The 27,885-nt window shown below is 37.0% G+C and overlaps 1 protein-coding gene across 5 annotated transcripts; it reads left to right on the top strand.

The window, feature by feature from the left end:
• Positions 1–345: 345 nt before the first annotated feature.
• On the top strand, positions 346–26,238 carry LOC133735444 (MADS-box transcription factor ANR1-like). Of its 5 annotated transcripts, none has more exons than XM_062162849.1 (9): positions 346–422; positions 646–895; positions 16,081–16,159; positions 24,138–24,199; positions 25,105–25,204; positions 25,316–25,357; positions 25,465–25,548; positions 25,696–25,865; positions 26,018–26,238. In XM_062162849.1, the coding sequence occupies exons 2-9, from the start codon at positions 714–716 to the stop codon at positions 26,028–26,030; spliced, it is 732 nt and encodes a 243-aa protein (XP_062018833.1). In that variant the 5' UTR covers positions 346–422; positions 646–713; the 3' UTR covers positions 26,031–26,238. The 5 variants fall into 5 exon arrangements, with proteins under 5 accessions (XP_062018833.1, XP_062018830.1, XP_062018834.1 ...); XM_062162846.1 differs by having other exon boundaries at positions 25,999–26,238; XM_062162847.1 differs by having other exon boundaries at positions 357–422; positions 687–895; positions 25,999–26,238.
• The last annotated feature ends 1,647 nt before the right edge of the window (positions 26,239–27,885 follow it).

Here is a 27,885-nt window from a genome sequence, read left to right as displayed (position 1 = left end):
AGGTTTTTCTGAGACTCCTAGGATACTCTTTTTCTCCACTCCCTTCTTTCCATCAGCCCCCACTCGCTCTCTCCTTCTGACACCTGTCCCTTCCTGTCTCTCCTAAGTAACTTTAACAACCTCCAACGATTCTTTCACAATAGTCAACATGCCTCTGTTACCTTTGTTTGATTCACCAAATGAAATAGTGGCTTCAGAGCGCGAGTATAAAAGCTTTTCTGTACTCTAGGGCGTGGGCCTGGCTATCAAGACCCTTTAGTGTTTAAACCACTAGTGGTTTCAAACGCATGGTCCCCCAATGTTTCCTTAAATAATAGGGTATTGCTAATCGACCTGGGGCTTTCCATATAGAGCATGAAATATTATAGGTACATCTGGGGAAAAGGAAAGAAAGAGGAGCTGCTCAGCTAGTTTCCAAACTCGTAAGTTCTTCTTTTCTATACCTTGCTTAATTGAGAAAACTAAAAAGAAAACGAAAACTTCTTTTCTGGGCTAATTGATTATGATCCAGTTTATTCTTTTTGGGTGTTCTCGGTTAATCTTCCTCTGATCTGATTTTGTTTTCTTTTTGCTTCATATGTATTGTTCTTCTGTTTCTGGGTTTTTTTTTTCGGGTGCTTTGTCTCTGGTTTTGACTGGGTAAAGTTAAAAACTTGCCTGAAGTTTTATACACCGATCTAGCACAGAAATCAAAGAGAGAGATTGCGGTAAAGATGGGGAGAGGCAAGATTGTGATCCGAAGGATTGACAATTCGACGAGCAGACAAGTGACGTTTTCCAAGCGAAGAAATGGGCTGCTGAAGAAGGCTAAGGAGCTTTCAGTCCTTTGTGATGCTGAGGTTGGATTGATCATCTTCTCCAGCACCGGCAGGCTCTATGATTATGCTAGCACTAGGTTAGATCTCTCTTTCTCTCACTCTCTAAAATATTGCATAATTTTATTTATTGACTTCAGTTTGTTGATGGAACTAGCTACTTAATATCCTATATGTTTGTCTGACCATCTTAACTTCATTAGTTGATCAATGGAGGTTTAGTAGTTGAATTATATTTTCTGATCTATATATTTGTATCTTCTAGCATAGGATATTTAGGTCAGCTAGTGGACTGATCACTATTGCACTAGTCAAGGGCAAACCTGAATAATGTTGGCATGTGAGTTTGGTTCTGATAGACAAACTTGAAAGGTTTAACTGGATGCTGGAAAGTTAATTTCATGCATTATAGATTGGGTTGATAATGCATTCTTAAAGATGATATGGGGTGGAGACTTATTTTCTAGCTATTTTGTTTGTTTTCTTGTCTATGTATAGTCCGGTGTAGGTATAGAAATTAGAAAGTTATATAGTTTTGGGTCACTTTTCGGTCGCATATCCACATCTCGACCGTTCAGTTTTTAAGTACTAGTGTATAGATCATCTCTGCAAATTTTCAGCCAGATTGATGATCGTTAAGGCATTGATAACTGCTTTAAAGCTAGTACGGTTCAGGTTGACAGATTCAGTCCGTCCGTTGGTTTAAGCGAGTTAGATACCTTAACGATAATCAATTTTGCTAAAAATTTGCAGAGATGATCTATACAGTAGTACCTAAAAACAGAACGGTTGAGATGTGGATATGCGACCAAAAAGCGACCGAAAACTCGAACTTCACACGTAATTTCAAAACGGAGCTCCGCTCTGGATAAAATATATATCTATATCTATACTAATATTAAGATAAGAGAGTTTGTCAGCCAAAACAGAAAAAATTTACCAAAATATCCCTTAAATATTAAAAAACATTTGAACTGAAATATTTGAGAAAGACAAAATGGTCAATTCACAAATAAAAGAAAAACAAAAGAAATTTAACAAAAAAAAATCAAAAATAAAATATGTGCAGCAATTTTCTCCACATTATGTGGAATAACTTCCCACATAATTACTCACACCCATAGGGTGTGTTTGGAGTCTAGTTATTATTAAGAGAAGAGGCTTTGTTAGCTAAAACTGAAAATTTTGACAGATTTAACTCTGAAATATTAAAAAACTTTGACAATAAATTAAATCACAATGGTAAATAGGACAATTATAAAATAAATTTTATCAAGAAAATTGAAAAGAAATTATCTCACAACCTCCACTTTTCTCTCCCACTATTTTCTCTCTGCAATAACTACCCATTGAATCTATTTTCTTTTGCAGATAACTTTTTTTTTTTTTTTTTTTTTTACAATTAAAATTTTTCTTACACATGCAGAGCATGTGATTGCAAACTAGTATATATTAAGAGAAGAGGCTTTGATATCCAAAATCTACAATTTTGACAGAATTGACCCTAGAATATTAATAAACTTTGAGAATTAATTAAATCACAAGGGTAAATATGATAATTATAAAATAGATTTTGTTAATAAAATTAAAAAGAAATTAACCTACAACCCCCACTTTTCTCTCTCACTATTTTTCTCTCTGCAATAACTGTTTTATTTCATTTATTTTTTTTATTTTAAAAAGAAAAACTATTACATATGCAGAACATGTATGAAAAAGGCTAGTATATATATATATATACTAGGTGGCCCCACACACTATGTGTGTGAAAATTGAATTTTTTTTTAATAGGGAGTGAGAAGTTATTTACAGAGTGGGTAGTTTTTCATGGAATTATAGAAGTGGGGTGGGTAGTTTGATTATTTGTTTCTCATTTTCACCTTTTTTTTTTTTTATATATTTTCTGTTTATTTTATAATTTGACTATATCACCCCTATCTATTTTATGAGTTGTATAGTTTTTTTAATATTTTAGGGTCATTTTGGTACATTTTTCTATTTTAGCTAACAAAGTCTCTTCTCTTAATAATAGTATAGATACACACACACACACACACACACACAGACACACACATATGGAAAATGTATGTATATGGTATGCTTTCACAGTGCACGCACCATAGGCTTCAACTATGCATAGGTTCTTGCATCAAGGTGGTTGTTTGAAATGGCAAAGTGGTAATCAGTAATGTCTAATGAAGATCGAGGGTTGCTTGCATGTACCCCAAGTCACTCTTAAATTATCGATGATATCTTATTGATCAATATCACAGCATGTTGTCTTTATTGGAAAGGGAGGGAGGGAGGGATGGTTGTGAGAGTAAAAATATTGATTGCAAAAGATGCTGATATGTTGTTTGGAACACTGAACTCAACTATCAGTTAATTCATCAGTAATATTGTCAAGTGAGTTTTCTTATAATACAAACATGTATGTCATGTTTCAAATCTCTACAAAAACGAAGAAAGTTTTAATTCGGCATGGTAATGTTCAATCGGATATTCTCAGTGATGAAAGGAGAGATAGGTTTGATTTTGAGATCGAGCAATTTCTTCTTGTTTTTTTTTAAAATAATTTTTTAAATAAATATTATAACCTGCAGTCGTGCTCACCAAAAAGACAGTTAGGGACTGTGAGGGATAATTAGATCTCAACCATATGTATTAAATTCAAAGACATAAATTATAACAACTTAAAACTGTAAATTATTCTTTGTTGTCAGATCCACTTTTCCTTCACAGTCCCTAAAAACTATCTCTTAGGTAATGTTCAATCAGATATTCTCAGTGATAGAAGGAGAGAGAGGCTTGATTTTGAGATCGAGCAATTTCGTCTTCTTGTTTTTTTTTTTTAATAATTTTTTTAAATATATTTTATGCTACAATCGTGCTCACTGAAGAGATAATTTTAAGCAATAGTGAGGGACGAGTAGATCTCCACCACATGTATTAAATTCAAATGAAATAATTATAACAATTTAAAACTGTATATTTATTCTTTACCGTCAGATCCACTTATCTCTTACAGTCCCTTAAAAAATTGCCTGTTAAGTAAGCAGCTCTGTTTTACCTGAGTGACAATTTTTTTCTTACTTACTACATGTGTCGCCAATTTAGTAACATTTGTTGTCAAAATAGTAAAATATTACAAAAAATACAATATCTATGAGACATTTTCCACGTATTATAACTTACTTTACAAATAGGAAAATTCTACAGTACATTAATGTACCAATACATCAAGTAGACTAGATCTGATATAAAGGTACACTGACTCCATGAATAAGTAGACTAGCTTGACTTGATCTCAAATTAGTCTACCTCTGTATCGAGCTAATCTACCTCTATATGAAACTAGTCTACTTGATGTATTGGTTCATTAATGTACCATACACGATCCTTTGCAAATATATTTAACTTAATAATTTATCTTTTAAGTCTTTTAGCCACGTGGCATATCTAGAGTCCATTACTTTTAATTTGATATTTGTTTGCCAGTGAGTTGTGGTTTGTAGGTTATTCTAAATAACCAACAACATGGAGATCATAAGTTTGAATCTCATTGGCATCATTGGATGAGTGAGATTGAGTGTAGAGACTTGTTTCTCACAATCCTTTAAAAATGTAAATTAGGTGAGCAGCACTGCATAAATGTTTAGGGACAAATTCTTGTGAATCGAAGTCATATGCATGTTGTGCATTTTATAGCCATAAATGAGTTAGGTCAAGTATTATTTATATGGGCACAACTATTTTACTAAATGAGTTATGCATGTTAAGTCGGGTAACTCGTTTAATAAATGGGTTGGGTATGAGTTTGAATTTTCCGACACATTTATTAATTGTGTGAATTTTGACATATTTTATACCTTGACACAACACAATCCATTAAGTGAAATGAAGTGGGTAGGGGTGGAGATAAAACAAACATAAATAAATACGAGACCCATGCACAAATACTTAGAGTATCTCCAATAGATTCCCTATAACATTTTTTTTCTCTATTTAAGGAGAACATATGCATTTCTTTTGCTCCAATAAATTCTCTATACAACAAGCTCTAAAATTATATGGAATCATTATTTACTCTTTTCTCTCTTCTTTCTTCTAATTATATAAATTTTCATCATTAATTATTTGATTATATTTTTTTCAGATTTAAAAAATAATTTTAAATTTTTGTTGTGAATAATAAATTGTGAAAAATATGATAAATAAGCTGTTGAAATTATGGATAAAAAATTATAATTATAGTGATTTTATTTTTTTGAGTCCCTATACAGTAATAGTGATTTTATGGGAAAGTTGTTGGAGATGCTTTTACAATTGTTTTTTGTAGCTTCATTTAATAGTATTCTTAATTTTTTTTTTCAAAAACAGAATATTTAAATGATATAAATAAAAAGTGCTCACTTACGGGATGAGTTTGAAGGAATCAACAAATCTTAAACATATTAAGCTTTATTCAAAAGTGCTAGCTGAAGTTACTTTTAGATTCATAGTCCTTATTATAAATACCAAGAATCTTCCCCGCACATTACCTATATACACCTTAATTAATGAACTTGATTGGCCTTACTAATTTCTCTAATGATATTTCTAATGGTAAATGAAGTCTCAAGTTCAAATCTCTGATCTGCTCTCCAAAAATTATAAAAAAATAAAGACTTAACTATTGAGTATGTCTTAACTATTAGATTTAAAATTTGTGGTCGAGACTCATTCGGCCCAAATATTTTTCTCTTATGTGAGTGAGACTTCGTATAACATGATTCTCACGATCTTGGTTCAGAGCGCAATTGCTTTTTATTTTTGTTTGTTTCTGTAATGTTTGCTAAAAGTCACTAGCTACCTACAGGGGCGGATTCATATAAGGGGGAGATTAGGCACTTGCCTAGACTCGTTTTTTTTTGTTTACCTTGGATTATATAGGTTGGTTGAAGGCAAGGTATGTAAAAATGGCTGAAATAGGGCAAAACCAGTTTGAATTCCCCAGAGCTCCAAGCGTTTTTTTTTTTTTTTTGATAGCAACTCAAAACGACTTCGTTTTGAGCTTTTCATTTAATAATAATGAGAGGCCAAAACGACGTCGTTTCATAACCAAATATGAGGGAAAAAAAAAACTAACGCATAGTTCAAATAGGACATGGAGTCGTGGACGTCTGTGACTTATACAATTGTGTAATTGTTCTTCGACTTCTTCCATCAGATCAAAAACAATTGTTCTCCCAAATTCCAATTATACCGAAGAACTTACAGCTCTCTCTATTACTATTCATTGAATTCGTTTAGCAACTAAAGATTGAAAATTTGAAAGCTCTTATTTTGTTCTTCAATTGATCAATTGAGTCTTCCTTCACAAGTTTACTGTAAGTTACAAGAATATAGAACCTATTCAAAACTCATATAATTCAGATTAATTTAATAGTATTTTCATATAAATTTCAAGTTCTGTTGATTTTTGTGACTATTGCATGTGATCCTTGACATTGACCAATTCACAATCCAATAAGTTTTCTTCTTTTTTTTTCTTTGCTATGTGTGTTCTATAACCTAAATTAAATAACTCAGAACACAACAATATAAAATTAAGAGACAACAAAATATGAATTTTTTTTTTTGTATGTGTCGTTTGATGATGCTTTGGGTCCTGCCTTACCTGAGAAAAATTTATGGATCTGCCACTGGCTACCTACATCATTTCATCTTCAATAACCAGTCACAAATCCGTGGATAACAGAAAGAACATGCTCTAGAAACAAAAAAACAAAGGGGAACTCAAGACTTAATACTGTGTTCCCTAAAATTATTTTTGAAGAGCCAGGGAGTACTACCGGCATCTTTTCTTTCTCTTATAAATCACATCAACCTCAGAGAGATATCTAGAGATGAACTTTTATCCACAAAGCATCTCCAACAGTCATAATTATTTTTATTAGCAATGTTAGGTAAAGTGAAATATAGTCCCTCAGAGCCAGAGAATATTTCTCACCTCGTTTTTTCTTCTTCTTCATATAAATCACATCAACCTCAGAGATATCTAGAGTTGAACTTTTGTCCTTAGAGCATCTCTAACAGTAATAGCTAACAAAATAGCTATTTTTATTAGCTATGTTAGCTAAAGTGAAATATAGATAGCAAGTTTTTGAGAGTAAGTTCAGCAAAATCCCAAGTTAAATTAATTTAAATGTAGGAGAGTTTGAGTTATATATATATATATATATATATATATATATATATATATATTTTTTTTAGAATGACTCGAATTCATAGTTAAATTCTTCCTCCTGAGCAAAAGTTAAATTTAACATTAATTTGTTTAGGTATTGTGTTGGAGTAGAATTTTATCTTTAAATTTAGTTAAATTCTAAATAATAGTAATATGGGTGGGAGAATCACTACTCCAACTCCCCTTGCCTGTCTTTTAAAAAAAAAAATTATTTTGAAATAAGTAGTCTATTGGAGATGCCCTTAAAACTTTGCTTAATAACAGTAGGGGAAACATATTGAGAGAGATTATCGTAGGCAGCCACAAAAATGATTTGCTTGTTGGAGTACCAAGGGCCAATGTCAAGAATTCCATCCCATTTCCTAGGAGCATCAGGAAATGACCAGATTTCTGATGTTGAAACTGTACCGCACCACTACCGGAAGATCACACATTCCCCCATATGACTCATGAACCCATTAACAAAAAACTTCCATGACAAAGCCCACCAATCCAAGAAGTTGGTAGAAGAGACAAAATCCTCTCCTGGCAACACCAAATACACCACAAAAGAATACGCCAACGCCAGCTTCCATGTTATACTATAGACATTCTCATTCATATTGTCACCATATCAAAGAGCTAGCTGGATGCAAAAAGCCACAAAATGCAAACGCTAGAAGAAACCCTAAGCAAGCACCACACTTTTTAGGTTTTTTTCTTTTGATTTTTTTTGTTTCCAATTAAAAATTTATAGCCAGAGATAATTGATCGATTTCAGGAGATTGCTACTGTTATAGCTTATGAAGAAACAGTGCCTCGATTTTCATTGGCATTGATTCTGTCAATGTTGTTAATGGTGATCCACTGTGATTGAGGCTCCAACAAATCCTAATGTTGATGTTCCCTATGCACCTGAGGATGTTTTGACCCCATTAGTCATTCCTTGGAGCAGTTATTCTGCACTTGATGGAAACAGTCTCAATCGAAACATTGATGTGAACATTATTCCTTCGGAGGGGCAATAGTTCGAATATGATCTTTCAGTTAGTGCATCAACAACTAATTCTAGTGTTGGCATATCGAAATGTGGAATGTACGTCTTGACATAATTGAAGAAGAGCACATTGTAGAGTAATCTCCTCTACAAATCCCTTGCATATTCTAAGAAAGCTTCATCTTGAGGTCTAGCCGATCTGGAAGCTAAGTTTGTTTGTGCGGGGCATATATAATAATTAGTGAAATCCATCCTAAAACACATAAGAGCGTACCCCAAGTGGCACTTGGGGTCGTTAACGTCTTCTAGTGTGACCTAGACTAAGGCTAAGTGTAATAGTCTCTGCATATCTTCTTCAAAGCTAGCTTCTTTGATTTTTCTTTGAACTTTGATTATTGGCATGGTGTTTTCTTCACTTTACATTTGATTGTGGTGCTATTTGATTTTGCTTATGAACATCTTTGTTTTTCCTATCCCCCGAACCCGGCCGCTGTATTCTTTTCTATTTTGCTTTCTGTTATCAATGATAGAAATTGACTCCATCTGTCATAAAATTAATAGCATGTTCTTAGGGTTTGTAGTGTCAGTTTATGCTAATAAATAGGTGTATGTAATGAAAAACTTAATCATTATATACCCACCCAAATATAAAATTGAAGGATAAAATAATAAATATGTTTAAGTAAAATAGATTCGAGAGAGAATGAAGAGAGAGATGTGTGTTATTATTGAGAATAGGAGCCCTATATATAGGGATTACAAAGTACTAGTTCTAATGTTACAAGGAATACCAATCCGTGTAGGATTGGGAAATCTAGAACCTTCTCTCCTATTGCTACTCCTAGTTTGATAAGGCACACTAAATCGATATTCCTTCAACACTCCCCCTTGTGCCGCTTCAAACTTGGTGGTGACGCTTCATCCGTTGCCTCGTTAAAAACCTTGCCAGGTAACAAAAACCCTGTGGGATAAAAATAACCCTGGTCGAAGGACAAAAAGAGCACAACACGTCATTCACTCTTCGAGATCGAACATGTAGACATCATAACTCCCCCTGATGTCGATATCTCCCCCTGATTGCTACAATCGTGGGAGTTTGGATAACTTTCTCAATCCGATGCTCTTTACATGTTTCTCGAAGGTGGATTTAGGTAACGACTTAGTGAATAAGTCTGCTACATTATCCTCTGATCGGATTTGATTCACTTCAATCTTTAGAAGTGATTGTTGTTGCTGATTATAAAAGAACTTGGGCGATATATGCTTGGTGTTGTCGCCCTTGATGAAACCTAACTTCATTTGTTCAATACAAGCTGCATTATCCTCATAAATGCATGTAGGTTCATCTGTGGTAGACTTCAAACCACAACTTCCTTGAATATGTCGAATCACAGACCTTAGCCATATACATTCACGAACGGCTTCATGTAGAGCAATAATCTCTGCATGATTCGAGGAAGTAGCAACAAGGGTCTGTTTCGTAGACCTCCAAGATATCGCAGTGCTTCCCATGGTAAAGACATAACCAGTTTGGGAGCGACCTTTGTGAGGGTCAGAGAGGTACCCTGCATCAGCAAAACCCATCAAAACATTGTTGTCGTTTTGATGGAGGGGAATAGGGTGAGGCCGGCCACCCTTGGTGTTGGTGGCGGCGTTGGCGGCAATATGGCCGGCCACTTTGTCGTGGTGGACGGTGGCTCCATGCCTAATGGGGTCCGATCCCATTCTTCCGTCATTCCTCTTCTCTCTGTAGGGATGAAATAGGCCCATATCAATCGTACCTCCTAGGTATCGAAAGATTGTCTTTACACCAATCCAATGGCGGCGTGTTGGCGCAGAGCTATGTCGAGCTAACAAGTTCACTGCAAAAGAGATGTCTGGTCTTGTGCATTGAGCTAAGTACAATAATGCGCCTATTGCACTCAAATAGGGCACTTCGGCCTCTAAGGGTTCTTCGTCCTCATCCCTTGGACGAAATGGATCTTTTCCGGGCTCAAGACTACGGCCGATCATGGGAGTACTCGCAGGCTTTGCTTTATCTTCATTAAAGCGCCTTAGAATTTTCTGAGTATATGCAGACTGATGGATCAAAATCCCATCACTACGGTGCTCGAGTTCTAAACCGAGACAAAACCGTGTTTTCCCAAGATCTTTCATCTCAAATTCGGATTTCAAGAAATTAGCAGTTTCCTTCAACTCATCTAGAGATCCAATTAGGTTCATGTCATCGACATAAACTGCTACGATTGCAAATCCGAAACTTGTTCTTTTAATGAACACGCATGGGCATATTTCATTGTTAATATATCCCTTCCCAATCAAGTAGTCACTTAGACGGTTATACCACATCCGTCCGGATTGTTTTAATCCATATAGTGAGCGTTTTAATCTTATTGAAAACGCGCTCCGTGGTTTAGAGCCACTTGATTTGGGTATTTGAAGTCCATCTGGAACCTTCATATATATCTCTGAATCTAGATCCCCATAGAGATATGCTGTAACCACATCCATAAGCTGCATGTCAAGTTTTTCTGAAACTACCAAACTGACAAGGTAGCGGAACGTTATAACGTACATTACGGGAGAATATGTCTCCTCGTAGTCGATTCCAGGGCGTTGTGAGAAACCTTGCGCCACAAGGCGGACTTTATAACTTACCACCTCATTTTTCTCATTACGCTTTCTAACAAAGACCCATTTATGGCCAACAGGCTTTACACTTGGGGGTGTCTGCGTTACAGGCCTAAATACCTGTCTCTTTGTTAGTGAATCCAATTCAACCTGGATCGCATCTTTCCATTTAGGCCAATCTGCTCTTCGTTGACATTCTTCAACAGAGCGAGGTTCGATATCATCATATTCTATAATTCCTTTTGCAATATGATATGCAAATGCATCATGAATCGCCATAGAATTTCTATCCATCATCTCATGTACACTAGTGTAATTTATGGAGATCTCTCTATTCTCTGGAGTTGGTTCTGACATTGGAGCGTCCCCCAATGATGTCTCTTGGACACAACCATAATCCGGAATATTCTCATGAGATGGATTATTCACATCGATGATTAATGGATTATTTTGTGCCAAACTCGCTTTCTTTCTTGGGCGAGAATCCATCGAACCTATAGGCCTCCCGCGCTTCCTGGCAGGAGCCATGGGCCTAGCCAAAACGTCACCATCACTGTGAGAGGGGACGTTGGCGCCATGCTCATATCCTCTTGAGTTGGCGTCATGTCCTCTAGTTTTAGGGACATCAATCCTTGCAGGCACGTTTGCAGCAGGTATGTGTGATCTCGTCACTTTAGCGATATCAGAAAACGCATCAGGCATCGATTCTGCTACGTTCTGAAGATCGAGAATTCTCCGCACTTCAATTTCGGACTGTGCGGTTCGGGGATCAAGATGAGACAGAGTGGGGACAGACCACGACAATTCCTGTCGTTCCTGTTGAACATTGATGTTCTTATCTCCCCCTAACGACGGGAAGACTGTCTCATCGAAGTGACAATCCACAAATCTAGCGGTAAAGAGATCGCCTGTCAAGGGTTCTATGTAGCGGATAATCGTTGGAGAATCATATCCAACATAAATGCCTAATCGTCTTTGAGGACCCATTTTGGTGCGCTGTGGTGGCGCAATTGGCACAGAAACTGCACACCCAAATATGCGTAAGTGTGAGACATTAGGCTCATACCCAATCACCATCTGGGACGCAGAAAAGGGTTGAGTGGCAGTGGGCCTCAGACTAATAAGCACGGCTGCATGCAATATTGCATAGCCCCAAGCAGAAATAGGAAGATTGGTGCGCATTACCAATGCCCTAGCGACCATTTGTAGTCGTTTAATGGCGGCTTATGCGAGACCATTTTGGGTGTGAACATGAGGAACTGGATGTTCAACTTCAATCCCAATGGACATGCAATAATCATCAAACGTTTTTGATGTAAACTCCCCAGCATTGTCTAACCTTAGACTTAATAGGATGATCAGGGTGGTGAGCCCTTAACTTAATAATTTGTGCTAGGAGTTTAACAAATGCAGCGTTCGTAGTGGACAATAGCATGACATGTGACCAGCGTGTCGATGCATCAACCAACACCATAAAATATCTAAATGGTCCGCATGGTGGTTGAATAGGTCCACAAATATCACCTTGGATTCTTTGCAAGAATGGTATATTTTCTTTGGTGTCCTTTGCATAAGATGGTCTCGATCCTAACTTTGCTAAAGAGCAGGCTTTGCAGAACGAATGATGGGCTTTAGAAACAACCAATGAGGATTTTGGTTGAGCCATGAAGTCACAATGGACTTTAGAAGTAAATTTTGGAGACAAAGGAGCCTTGGTGGCGTCAATGCCACCCTGAGGCCGCAGGGGGATGGCGGCGCCGGCCAAGGATGGCCGGATTTGGGGGTGAACGGCGCCGTGAGGCGCAGGGGCTCCTTCAGTGTCCAAAAACCGAGTTTTACTGCTTTTCGTTCTGAAAAATGGATGTCCGTGTGAAGTCTTTAATATACGGATCATCATATCACAACCTGGATGTCCCAAACGGTCGTGCCAAAGCCTATATGTGTCAGAATGATCTCTCATAACATGATTGGATTCAATTACTCGAATAGTGGTTGCATACAACCCACTAGAGCGACACATAAGTTTCTCTAAGACTCTTTTATGTCCGTAGTCATTAGAGGTGATGCAAAGGAACTCTTGTCCATTCTCACAATGTGTTTCCACATGAAAACCATTGGCTCTTATATCTTTTAAGTAATAAAGTTCGAAAAATATGTCCATGACATGAGATAAAATAAATCTATACTTTATTAATAATAGCCAATGATTACATCAAGGTTTCGTGACCATAATCTAATCCAAAGTAAAATCAAACATTAGACAAATTGTAGTCACTCAATTCGTTCGGTAATTCCAATTAAATATGACCAGGGAAGTAGAGAGAGATGTCGGTGGAGCAAAGCTCTCTTAAGTACCACTAATCTCAATTACTTTTCTAGACATCATACTTAATTGAGTACGCCTAGAGGAAAAGAGATAATCCAATAAGTCATTTTATTGATTAAGGCATAATTGCCATTACATAATTCTTGGAAATTAAAAGACTATTCTAAATAAAAATCTGCGGCATTCTATCTTCATCGCCAGATTTAAAGTCTTTTATAGCTCGATATATTACCATTGATCAGGTACTCCATAAAATACCATGAAGAGGATGCTCTCTTGATTGAGGTGTATTGACACAATACATATGGTCCCTAGAACCAATGGCGTTGGAATAGTGCAATCATGGCCAAAAATGGCGCCATGGTGTCCAACCCTATACCCTCAACGTCATGACTCCTATGGTCATGTTAGGGTTTTCTCAATCAATTTGTTATTTTCGCGTTTTTCCACAAGCATGCATAAATAATATGATGCAGAGAGCCTCCGAACCATATTTCATAACTCTTTCAAAGTTTTAGTGAAGCAGATACTATTTCATCGTGCTTCTATGTTCGGAAAGTTGTGAATGTTACCAAAAACGTTCACTAGGCGCAACCCAAAGGTTGTTAGCGTTATCCTCATTCATGTACTCAAACTGGAGGGCCATCATAATGTGGCGCTTCATCAGGGTAAATGCCCTGGAATTTTCTATCTCAGTTTGTGAGTCTTGAGCGGTTCCTTTAGAACAGGGCTCTTGGATTGTAGGCAAATAAATATCCCGTGCCCGTAGAATCCAATGGAGTAAAATCGAGCTCGTTCAAGTCTTACATCCTGAAAGGAAAGCAAGAACGTATTAGTTTCGATGTCAATGCTTCCACGAAAACTAATATAAGATTTCTGAGCCTTAATGCTACCAAGAAATCGATTTCCAAGAATATTTGGATTAGACCGAAACAATGATGTTTAAATGGTCAAAATCTATGCTCACGAACGCTCTTAGTCCGTAGCTTACGAACGCTCTTAGTTCGTTAAATCGATGCTTACGGACGTTCTTAGTCCGAAGTCTTACGAACGCTCTTAGTTCGTTAATTGCGTGAATCCCCACGATTCCGCTTTCTCAAGAATCGAACCCACGTTATAAGAAAGGTGGGATGTAGAAGAAGGGAGGTTGCAAGTCCCCGAAGAAAAAGAAGGATGAAATTAAATTTCAAAAGCGGCAACTTTAACTTAAAACTTACTTGATGAAATTCGGAACAGATTCTCTTCTGAACAGCTTGCACTTCGATTGGTGTACCGGTCTCAAAACAACTCCGATAAGGCTGAAATTCGAAGGTCAGATGGAAGAGACAGAGACAAACAACTTTGATGAAGAAAGAATTTTGATCTGAGGTTCTGAACTAGACGTTTCGGGGCTTGCAAGTAGACGGACGTGCACAGGAAAGGAGAAGGATGCAGTTGGTGTGCGTTGGTGATGCAGGGGCAGCAGACGTGCAGTGGTGCTGCAGGCGCAGCAGGGATACGTGCGCAGTGGCGTGTAGGTGCTGCAGGGGCAGGCGCGTAGGTGAGGCTAGCGTGGGCTAGGAGCTGCGGTGATGAAGAAGATTTTTGGGTTTTTGGTTTTTGGTTTGTGGTTAAAGCTCGTGCTGATAACGTGTTTAAGTAAAATAGATTCGAGAGAGAATGAAGAGAGAGATGTGTGTTATTATTGAGAATAGGAGCCCTATATATAGGGACTACAAAGTACTAGTTCTAATGTTACAAGGAATACCAATCCGTGTAGGATTGAGAAATCTAGAACCTTCTCTCCTATTGCTACTCCTAGTTTGATAAGGCACACTAAATCGATATTCCTTCAACAAAATAATATATTTGTATAATAGTAAAATGCTAAGAGGAATATATTGACATTCATTAATTAAAATGTTCCAATAGTGATAGTACATTATGTCACTATTTGAGAGAGGTACGACTAGAGGGACAAGGACGTGGTGTGTTGAGGGAGAGCTATCTCTGAAAGTTCAAATGCCCTGCAAAACCTCTTTCCGCAAGTAAAGAGAAGCTAAGACCTACACTGCGGTATCCCGTATCCTAACAGATAGAGTACGTTCCTTTGAACCACGCAGAATAGGGTTAGGGCATGATATGTGAGATATATCCCACATTGGAAAAGAGGGACATTGCCAATGATTTTATAAGAATTTGGGTCTCTCCAACTAGTGTCAAATGGTTTTGGTTGTGGGGCTGAATGCGATGGTCGCATGTGCTCTATGTCACTCTCACGTCATCCTCTAGCCCAGGACTATCTTTCTTTCCAGATATTTATGTCCCCCCTTCCTTGGCTACCGCTCTCTTTTGGTTTTCCAGCTTTATTAAGCCGTGCTGACAGCTATGAATCTATGATGACGCGCTTGAATTGGTGTTTAGAGCTAGAAACAGCTTAGAACAAGACAAATAAACCTAGAACAAGAGCTAAGAAAATCCCAACAGAAGAGCAAGAACTAAACTGCAAGGAGAACAACAACAATGAAAAGAAACTCAAGTAAGAGATATGTCCAACTTAGCAGCAATAACACTATTTGGAGATGAAGTCTTCTATCAATCCAAAAGAATAAAGCTTTTTCCTAACAGCATCACATTACGAGGATGAGAATGCTAGCTTCCTAAAACTTTCTTTTGCTACTGCATGTGTCTTAAACTCTTAATTGCTAGGCCTAGCTATGTGCCGTTTATTGCTGAGGTCTTTTATGCGTCTTGTATTTTGATCGATTCCTTTGGTTTATGTAATACAATCTAACTTTCAAACAGAAAAAAAGTTGCAGATCGATAGTGATTACTAATAGGACTCGGCTTCTCTACTAGAATATGACTTGCTATAATATGCTTGGATTTTACTCACGGCCGTTAAATATAGATTTAAGGGCAAGATGATGCCACATCAAGAAGCATCAAGAAGTCACTTCAAGTTCATCCCTTGCAGTTTTTTTTCTAGCAAATTATAATTCTAGCAGAGAAGCCAAATCCTTACGAATAATCATGGTATGACCAAAATACTAGTAGGAAGTTTAAACTATTATTAGGTACAAAGTAGCGTGTGGAGTTAACTAACTATGACCCTTCTTATCAGCATGAAATCAGTTATTGATCGCTATAAAAAGCTCAAAGAGGAACATCACCAACTGTTGAATCCTGCTTCTGAAGTCAAGGTAACAATTCCCCGATAAACACTTCAAATTCTTTCTGATGAGATTTTCCTGCATCGATACAGTATTATATTGTCAAATATAGCTTGGAAAAGCATATTCTTACTGGCTGCAATTACTAGATTACTTTCATTTCAAATATTTTATGGTGAACTTACAGTCTAGTTCTTCAATTAGAGCAATCTACAGATCGTCTATTATGTTAGAGTAGTGGTGAAAAAACACCCTCTTCAATAGTATTTCAGTAGTTACATTCTTTAGACAGCTTATACAAGCAAACATAGGAATATATGGCTAGAGACCTCCTTCAATAGTCTTAGTTTTTGGAATAAGAGATGATTTCCAATGCTGACTTTTTGTCTAGGCGTAGCCATTTCTATCCTACAACCAAAAAAAAAAAAACCATTTGTATCATTTGTATCCTAATCTACAGATTTTATTTGAAAACTTTTGAGCAAGGACGTACTGTATTTTGGTCTATCTTCTAGTTTGAGCAGCATTTTGCCGAGGGCAAATAGGGAAAAGCAGCCAAGTAAAAAAAACAAACCTTGAGGTAGCCATAATAACCAAACAATTTCCAAAGGACTGAAAAACATGAAATTGAAAGCTTAAACAAAATTTTTACCAAACGTTATAGAAGGAACTCAGGCTGAAAGAGTTAGTGGTATATAATTTCATGGAGGACAGAAATATGCTACCACATAATTAAGTGAACTACAAAGCAAATAGAGATATGCACGCTCCTGTGATGCTGACTAACAATCTACTATGTGAAGTCACAGGAAAGAAAAGAAACAATGAAGAGATTTACCTAGTTGACTTTGTGATATTCATCGACCCATTTGTAGCAAACCACAAAGTGTTAAGTGTACTTAAAATGGTACTCCATGATAGGGAGTAAGGCTTCCTGGTGAAACATTGAAATACTTCTCAGGTAACAAATTTGTAAGAACTTTAAGTCTTGGATCAGGAACTTCTCAGAACTTAGCGGAGAGAGAACACCTATTTCTGATGCAAGAAGTAGATTAATTTTATAAAGCTTGATAGGAGTCAAATGCCAACACAGTTTACTAATTAGGTTGAAATCTAAAAACAGAATTCCTTGGAACTTGCAATAATTCGGTATTTCTTTGGAACGGATTCTCTTCTATATATTTGGACAACCCCGCAGCATTTGTCACTCAAGGGAAGTCTAAAAGCAGAATTCCTTAAAACTTGCAATAATTCGGTATTTCTTTGGAACGGATTCTCTTCTATATATTTGGACAACCCGGCTGCATTTGTCACTCAAGGGAGCACTTTTTGGGATTTTACTTCAGAAAATGCGTTAGCAATCAAGCCTGGACTTTTCTATGATGAGAGAACTATCTGTATATATCTCGAGCATTTTTCAAAAGAAGAATGTAGCTAGATAGCTAGGCTTCATGCTTTATTCAGAATTATCTGGTCTAGGTCAAACATACACGAGCATGATATCGTAAAGGATTCAATTACTAATATGAACATGCGGATCGAGTTAATGATGAAGCCTGAGTTTCAAGGAGTACACGGGGAAATGTAGATGCTGCAGCCACAGAGGTGCAAACTTATCATACGTATAACATTCAACTAGCAATGAGGCTAATTCTTAAGCTAATGCCTATGTGTTTGCATTTGAAGAAGACAAGAACAAAACTACAATAGAAATTATGATGGTTCTGAAGCTTTGGATGGCACCATGCATGAGTTCAAGGTTGGAATCTTCAATAAAATTCCATTGAATAATAGTTCGTTTCTCTTGACCAAGCAGAAGGAAGCAGTGCTAGAATATCACAACTTGATTCCAACCAGAACAGATCCATGGAGGTAGTGAAAACTAAATAACTGCTGCATACCAATCCAAGTGAATAAAAAAAGAAGAAGGCATGTTTTCTAAAATAAAGAAAATAACGATGCCCTGAAACGGACCTTATCCCACAACATATCCAGCTCATCCCCCTTACATTTTAAAAACTTCTTTTCTTCCTCTCCAACTAGATGACTCAAAACACAGCCATTATAACACATACCGCCCGAACCAACCCTTCATTGTCCCTCCAAAACAACTATACGTTTCAAACGATAAGGTCACACAATCAGCTGGAATATCACAGCTCACATTGGATCCCGCAAATAACCTTCTCCTCAGAGCTAAGCAACTGGACATTGCAAAACAAAATGTTTCACTTACTCGGGTCCCTATTTGCAAATAATACACCGGAGGTGAAAGACGAGCAACTACAATCAATGCTTATCCAAAAGGTGCAAAATTGAAATCCTTTCTACATGCCAGGGTATGAGATAGAAATGCTTAATCTACTGCAATCCTAAACCTAAAAGAAATATAACTTTTACTACAGTATGCTTTATTCAAGTGCTATTCTGTAACTTGTCGCTCAAGTCAGCTGTTGTGTAACTAAAATGAATGTCTTGCAAGTTACCTGCCGCAATTTCATCATACAAGTTTCCTGCAGGATCCTGAGTAACACGAGTCTAGAAATTAAGCCTTCCGGATTTCCCTGCAATACAATTAGACAATCCAAATTCAACTAATTTAGGTGGCACTGTCACAAATTTTCCTTAAAATAATAAATAACCATGTTGAACTCACAAGATTACTCCTGATGCCATTCTGCAGGTTGTCCACATCCACAGACAATCTGAAAATCCAAATTCATTAGATAAATAAATGGTGAGTAGTTGCCCACAGTTTTTATGTCTCGAATTTTATAATCCAACATCACCTGTTAGAATCCAAACCCACCATGTCGGAACTTAATATAGTGAACATCTTACTCTACTCTTGCTCAGTAAACATCTGATTTTTAATTCAAGACCTGAACTTGAGAAGGTGTCACAGATCTAAACATCTGCAGATGCATAAGAATATGTCATTTAGTACTCCGAATGTTATCATTTTCTCTTGCGACGACGATATGTTGTTAAATGAATTAGTTTGTCTCAGAACCAATAGGTGCTTTTGGATTCAAGTTGTGTGTTAATCATATTATCAAGTTTTCTCAATGGTTGCAAAATTGACACTGGCATAAACAATTGAAATTATTAATCATCAACCAATCCTAATCATAATATGAAGTTTTCTCAGTGGTTGCTAAGTTGACAGTGGCATAAACAATTTAAATTATTAATCAACAACCAATTCTATCATAATTGATACTTCAGTTAGGACTACAATTCATGGACTAGCTCAACCTTAATTACTAGTGGCAAACATCACAATGCTTGAAAGTAAAGAACTCAGGGCTCCAGGAAATGAGAATGGAAACTCAGCTTGGGTCCTTTGTTGAGCAGTGGCAGCTTATTTGGTAAACGGTGTTAGTTAGATCTTGAAGAATATCCAAGAACTATCATTTCATCTCTAAGTAGAACATCATTGAAATAAATGAGATACAACTACAGCATTTTGGAACTAAAATGCAATGCAAGGGAAAGCTACCCTCTTAAAATTAATCAGCATTTAGCCTTAACCAAAATTCTTTTTCAGTTCACATGATGAGATTAGAAATGCTACAACTGAGTTACCACCACATGGTAGCAAGAGTTCCTTGTATTTGAAGAGGAAATTAACCGCAAGGGCCAAAAAATCTACATTCTAAGTCAGAGGAAATTAACCACAGGGGCCAAAAAATCTACATTCTAAGTCCTCGATCAACTATGAGAAGTTTAGTTGATTTACCACAGTTTCCAAAGTTTAAGCTATTAGTAGGATGTGATCCTTACAGATAGAACTCTTATCGATCACCGGGGCTTAAATGTGGAATTAAATCTGGGAGGTTGCAACTAAAATTCAAATGTTTAGCTCCTACTAGAAGTCCAATTTCACTTGTGGCCCAAGAAAAGATACATACATATGACACTGTCCTTGTATTCTTATCTCCACAATGGTGTATTTTGTAGCAAATAAGAGAAGAGTTCTCCTTCCGCATTCTTACATTTTAGTTTTGATCAGTAGGGACATATAGCTTCCATCGTGGTGTTTGGAGTGGCTTGGATTTATCTCTTCAGATATCATTTGTGGGTAGAAGATAGTGGGGCTAACGAGCAAGACAGTAACTCTATAGAGGCATGTAGCCTTAGCACTTATGTGGACTGTTAGGTTGGGAAGTAATAAGTGTTATTTTTCTTCTTTTTCTGATGAGTAGAAGTGGAAGCATTTTAATATAGGGAAAATCTCACAAACAGTACCTGACATATCGGCCACTAATAACTTTCGTACCTCAAGTTCAAAAAATATCAGATTGGTACCTGAACTTCTGACCCCGACCCAATATCAATACATGGGAACAGTAAAATCGTTAACGGAGTTAATTTTTGAAGGGTAAATCTGTCATTTCACTGTTCATCATCTCCAAAACTCTCCCCTCTCTCTGCAATACCAGATTTCTTCTTCTTCTTCTTCTTCTTCTTCTTCATACCTCATCACCACTATCAACCAACCTTTCACTTCTTCAATAGCCACCGTCCCATCCACCACCAACTCCTCTCACCTCTCACCTCTCCTTTGGTCGATTTGGGTTTGTGTGTGTGAGGTATGAAGAAGATAATGAAAAATCTGGGTTTGCAGAGAAAGAGGGGAGAGTTTTGGAGATGATGAACAGTGAAATGACAGATTTACCCTTCAAAACCCCGTTAACGATTTTACTGTTCCCATGTATTGATATTGGGTCGGGGTCAGAAGTTCAGGTACCAATCTGATATTTTTTGAACTTGAGGTACGAAAGTTATTAGTGGCTTGAAGTTCAGGTACTGTTTGTGAGTTTTTCCCTTTAATATACGATAAACTTCTCAGCTTCTCTTTGATTTCCCGCGCATTCTAGTGTAATTTTCTTCATCGATGGGTAGCTTTAATTTGAATATAAACAGTGATTTAACTGATTTTGCTTGAGGGTTTAACCTGAATATAATAACTTCGTGTTGAATTTGTGATTTCTAATAAGAAGCATTGAAGCAAAATATGGTACATGGTAGATAACAAAAAAAAAGGAAACCAACTCAACTAATTAAATTGGACAAAATACTGTTTACTCCTTACACTTATAGGGTCTCGATGTTTCAGTCCCTGACGTTTCAATTTCACTTAAAAATTCCTTAAACTCCCCAATTTCACCAAATTGGTCCTTGCCGTCAACTTTCCGTTAAAAACTCCGTCATCTTGCTGACGTGACACTCTTTTCATGCTAAAATGACTATTTTACCCTCAATTACTCTTTTTATTTATTTATTATTTATTTTATATCTTTTCTTTTTACCTCTTGTTCTTCGCCTCTCTCTAGTCTCCATCCTCATCTTCACTGCAACCTTCAGCCACCACCAACCTCTGCCTCATCAATCATTCTCCTCATCCGATCCATCTCCCTTTCTTCCTCAAATAACCACTTCAATTGGTTCTTTGGACTGCATCAAGGTCGGAAATCAACAAAGGAGGACCAAACAAATCGATAACAACACAGTTCCATCGAATTCCATCTTCCATTGTGAATATGAGTGTTCTTCAACCCCGAAGTTCATTAAACACTATGACAGCCTCATCCTCCATACCAGCCACTGCCAGGGACTGAACAAGCAGAGCTGCGGCGTTTACATTAAGCGCTGCGAATAATTTGATGGCTTTTGACGGAGCGCCGAGGTGGCGAGTGATGTGGAAGACAGAGTGAGGTGAAGGAGAGGTTGAGTTGGAGAAGAGGAGGGTGTGGAGCTAGTCAAAGTTCCAGTCTTTCTCATTGGGTTGGAGGAGTTGGAGCACTTGGGTTATGACGGAATCGTCGTCTTGGGGTGTTTGGTTTGGATTGGGGTTGAGATTGGAATTGGGATCAAGTAGAGGTGGTGGTAGGCCACTGGGTGACACCCCAGGTCCAGAACTGACCCAGGCTCCGCCCCAGGTCCAGAACTTGCCATCAGAACTTGCTATCAGTGGACCACCGTCCAGCAGCTGAAACATGTGTATGGAAATTTACCGTCCACCAAATCACTGCCATGTAAAACTAAAGTAAGATTGTACTCAATCTAAGAACACAAAACATAATTAGATTAACATAAGCATAACACTACGATGAACAAAATATAAATCATGTATACCAACTTGAACTAGTCATGATAGATCTTCTCCTCTATCCAATCCTGTATGCAAACTTTTATGGGGCAAAGCTTATGAATAGCGTGGTGATTGATAGAGCAGGGATCTAAGACTTTTATAGGCATCAAGAACTAGGTACCTCCCATAAAGGATTCTTAGTCCTAATTAATGTAGGCCTTTGTCAAACTATTTCATGTACATTTAGGATTACTCTATAATTAAGTAATCAACAATATATACCGTATTCAGTACTGATTATACATAAAGAGGTCATAAAACTTGAATAATCAAAGCATTGTCTAATTACGTATTCTGCAAATAAGGTAGCTAAGTTGTTGTGGTCCATAGTGAACATTGATATGTCCATATTAATTCTTACAGTCTCCCACTTGGACTATCAATGCTCAAACAACAAGAATGCTACTGCATCAGATATAGTAATTATGAAGTGTGCACATAGACAAGCCAAAATCATCAAGTCATCCTTAAACTCAGTCATTCTATGACTAATCACATTAAACTGCAGGAAATCAAACACTTAACTAAGCATCAGCACCCTGCAATTATAATGCAACAATTCACAGAACACAGGAGCTATTCTTTGTACATGAAAAAGCTATTCTTTGTACATGAAAACTCAGTTTACTCAGATTAAAATCTGTAATGCAAGTAAACCAATGTATGATCCATTCTTAAGGATTCTTAAATATATAGAATCTGTAACTTAAGCTTCACACAAATTTAGGATTACTCTATAATTAAGTAATCAACAATATATACCGTATTCAGTACTGATTATACATAAAGAGGTCATAAAACTTGAATAATCAAAGTATTGTCTAATTACGTATTCTGCAAATAAGGTAGCTAAGTTGTTGTGGTCCATAGTGAACATTGATAAGTCCATATTAATTCTTACATGCCATGCACAGTAGCCACACGGTGGCCGACGCTGCCTAAAATATCAAACTCTCCAAATCTCAACCAAATTCAAATTCAATTATACCGAGAGGTATAGCTCGATAAGTACACAAACTCTGATACCTGATTTGAAACCAAAGGTCGTCGGAAAACATAGAAACTCGCCGGAAAACTCAAACATCTTATCCTCTTCGATTCTCTCTCTTGGCTCATCATCTCAGCAAACCAACACCATAGAAACACTGCTAACGCCGAGAGAAAACTTCTGATATAGGTCCGACACCACGAATCTGCTGGAATTGGAAAATTTTCCACGAACCCGAGAATCTTTCGGGCTTCGTCCTGCCGCTGCGGTTTCTATTTTGGAGAAAGGAGGACCGGGCTCCGGTTCACGCCGCCTTGAGGAAGAGAACCCGACCAGTCCAACATCTAGGCATGGCCGGAAAATAGAGCTGAGAGGAGGAAGAGAAGGCCGAAGAGCAGAGAGGAGGAAGAGGAAGAAGAGGTAAAAAGAAAAGAGAGAGAGAGAGTAAAAAACAAATAATAATAAAATTTTCTTTTTAGTCAGTGAGGTTAAAATAGTCATTTTAGCGTGAAAAGAATGCCACGTCAGCAAGATGACAGGGCTTTTGACGGAAAGTTGACGGCAATGACCAATTGGGTGAAATTAGAGAGTTTAGAGAGTTTTTAGGTGAAATTAAAACGTCAGGGACTGAAACACCGAGAACCTATAAGTATAGGGAGTAAACAGTATTTTGTCCAATTAAATTTGATCAACATCTCAGTACGTACTGTTTCTTGCGTAAATGTTTGGACTTCTTTTCCACCAACTCATCTAAACTATAATCAAAAGTACAGTGTTCCAATGCACGCCTATAATGTTCATCTTTCTGTATCTTATATTACATTGCACAAGATAATTTTGTTTTTTTTTACTATTTATGCTAGTTTTGGGAAAGGGAGGCAGCAAGCTTGAGACAACAATTGCAGTACTTGCAAGAATGCCACAGGTACAACCATCAAAGCCTAGATAATGAATACTCAACATCACCTAGGAGTTTGATTAGAACTAACAAAATTTTTGGAATGACTAATAAAAGTTCCGACCAGGTTGCTTATCGTATGTTTTTGTAATCTTACTTCTGCTGTCCGGTTCAATAGGTTAGAAAAGCATAAGTGAAAGTTCCTTATGGGATCCATTGTTTATCCTGAACGGATTGCTCTACTATCTAAGAGATAAAAAAAATTTAGGAAACCTTCCTAGGAACACCTGGCTTCAAGATCTAAATGCCTAAAGACGATCCTGGATCTGGTTGTGAAGAGGAAATATAGGGATGAGGCAGGGGAAGTGGTATGTTGCTCATACAGAGGGTTTGCATCAGTTCATGGCATTGTCTTGTAGAAAAATTGAAGTAGGACTAATTAAGGAAACTATGTCACTGGACGCTAGGTAGTTTGAGTTAGAAAATGAGTACTGATTCTAAGGTGGAATGCTCGAGTCTTTAACGATTCAGAATATTAACAAACACCAGATAGTGGTAAAGGTTATTTTTGGTGAAAAATTTATGGGGACGACTTGAGCCTTTAGTGATATGTTGAGGAAGGGAGGGAAAGTTGTCTGATTTTTGAGCGTTCTAACTCCAAATATCCAAAAACAGCAAGCACACTACCATTAGTGGACCTGTGCATCACCAGCTGGAACAGTTCCATACCATCAACAGTGACCCAAACCCTTAAATTTTGACAAAGAAGAGAGTCCATGCATAAACATACCCTTTTTAGATATCAATTACACACTGCTAATTGTTTCCTATGAAACTCAAGATGATGGTTTAGTTGACAAAGATATAATGGATATTAATTAATGTATGAGAACCTTAAGAGCATACCTGCACAATGTTTCTGTAATATTCAGGCAATTGATGGGTGAAGAACTATCTGGTTTGAGCACCAAAGATCTACAGAACCTGGAAAGCAAACTGGAGAGGAGTTTGAAAGGTGTCCGGTTGAAAAAGGTATGAAAGGCTATATCCGATTATACAATTAATATTTTAGTTAAAGCTTTCATGCTCCCTTAGATGTTTAGCATATGTATCACAATCATTTGCAACTTTATTTTTCTACAGGAACAGATATTAAATGAAGAAATAAAAGACCTGAGCCAGAAGGTTGACCAATAAAATTGACTCAATTTATCCCATTTCCTTTATGAATTAATTTTAATGGAGCCTAATCCATGCTTATTTTTTTTTTATTGTTTCTGAGTTTATTTCAGGGAAATCTCATACATCAAGAGAACATAGAACTGTATAAGAAGCTAGACGTCATAGGTAAAGAGAATGTGGAACTCCAAAGAAAGGTATATTCTAAAATATATATCATTTTCCTTCCTCTTTCCCTCCTTATCCATTTTCAAAGGCTAAGAGCAAGACCATAATGTTACTATTAATGTCACAGAAAGTGTTGATTTCTTCTCTGGCAAAGGCTAAAAACTTTTCTCTCGTAGGCCTATGGAGCAAGGAATGTGAATGAAGAAAACGAAAGCTCCGAACGTTCGTTTACCATTACTAATGGATATCAATTGCATACACCCATCCATCTGCAGCTAAGCCAGCCACAGAATCAAACTGAGCCTCAGCCTCAGAACAATGTACCAGCAAATGCAATCAAACTAGGGTATCACTTGAATTCTCACTATTTTGATGAGTTCTAGCCCCCAACCCACAGCAAAAAGAAAAAGAAAAAAATAGGGGGAGGGGAAGCTCACAGTTTGATTTATTGATTAATATTGCATCAAATCATTCAACAGATTGCATCTGCACTAGCAGGGTTGTTCCGTAGCCGTGGATGGCCATCCATCATTCTACTGTCAACTTGCACTAAGGTCAAAATCAATCATACTTACAGTAAAATGTATCCAGCAGAAGGCCTAAGCGCTTTCATATTAACTGTTCATGAATCAAACCTTTGAATTTCTGTACAAGAATTAGACAAACCAGGTAGAGCGTAAATTTGTGCAATAATTGGGGAAAATAATGTGCGTTGTTTTTCTCTGTATTAAGGATTTGTTGTGGTCAGACAGAGGAACAGTAGTCAAATGTTGTACCTATATTTCTTTTCATGAATGAGAATAATAAACATGTACGTGGTAACTCTGAAAGTATCCACTACTTTTTATTTTTTTGTAGGAACGAAATCTTTTTTGATTTATTAACTCCTTAGTGAACAAAACAGAGAATCCGATCCAACCTTATTCAAGGATCTAATTAGGGGCAGACCTTTTGAAACCATGATCTCTGGATGCATTTAGAAACTGCTCCGTTAGAAGATTGGATTAGAGAGAAATTCATTGTTCCATATATATATATATATATATATGAAACCATGATCTCTGGATGCATTTAGAAACTGCTCCGTTAGAAGATTGGATTAGAGAGAAATTCATTGTTCTATATATATATATATATATGGCCATGAAATATCAGTACATGCAGTGAAGAAGAATCAAAAGCATATTCAAATGAGCAAAGAAAACCATTTCCTATTTTTGATAAAGATAAAAATACACATTTACCCAATTCAAGTTGAATGGTGTGGACTAGCGATTCAAGTCTCTGGACAGTTGCTGCTTATCGACAGTGAAATTGGCTGCATGCTTGGTGATTCTGAAAATAAATTCCAAAAAAAAAAAGGTCATTCAAACCCATAAATTGGCTGTACGATATGCACCATAAAGCATATGAAATCACATATATATAACTGCTCTAGTCAGTTCTGTTTCATGTGCATCTCCGCGGCATTTTGGAAAAGATCGAAGGTGGCGATCAAAAAAAAGAGATTTTGTGCGGGTTGTTAAATGCATGTAGTGGGAGGAGGAGGAGCAGGGAATGGAAAAGAGAAGGCGACTCTTTAACTCTGTACTACTCTGGATTGAGAATCAGATTATTTCCTGGTTGAGGCATCGTTTCCTATCAGGTTATTTTACGTCAGGCAATTTTTGCTCTGATGCCATAGCGGAGCTTACTTTTGTGCTCAACCAATAACTTCTTGTTTGATGAATTGGCAGTCCGGCCCATGTTAAATAGACCCACTTCAGATTTTGGGTTATTTAACAATCCTTGCGGATCTAAGATTTTATCGGCTCGAAGTAAAAAGTAACAAAAACATAATAGAAGCAATTAACAGTTAAACATCATATTGAAATATATATATATATATACAGATCCAATCCAGAGCGGAGCTCCGCTTTGAAATTAACGTGTGAAGTTCGAGTTTTCGGTCACTTTTCAGTAGCATATCCACATCTCGACCGTTCAGTTTTTAGGTACTACTGTATAGATCATCTCTGCAAATTTTCAGCCAAATTGATGATCATTAAGGCATCTAACTCGTTTAAACCAATGGACGGACTGAATCTGTCAACCTGAACCGTACTAGCTTTAAGGCACTTATCAATGCCTTAATGATCATCATTTTGGCTGAAAATTTGCAGAGACGATCTATACACTAGTATCTAAAAACTGAACGGTCGAGATGTGGATATGCGACCGAAAAGTGACCGAAAACTCGAACTTCACACGTTAATTTTCAAAGCGGAGCTCCGCTCTGGATAGGATCTATATATATATATATATATATATATATATATATATATATATATATATATACTATTATTAAGAGAAGAGAGTTTGTCAGC

The sequence above is a fragment of the Rosa rugosa genome, chromosome 3, assembly GCF_958449725.1.
Source record: "Rosa rugosa chromosome 3, drRosRugo1.1, whole genome shotgun sequence".
NCBI lineage: Eukaryota > Viridiplantae > Streptophyta > Magnoliopsida > Rosales > Rosaceae > Rosa > Rosa rugosa.
This window is presented reverse-complemented; position numbering and strand designations above follow the sequence as displayed.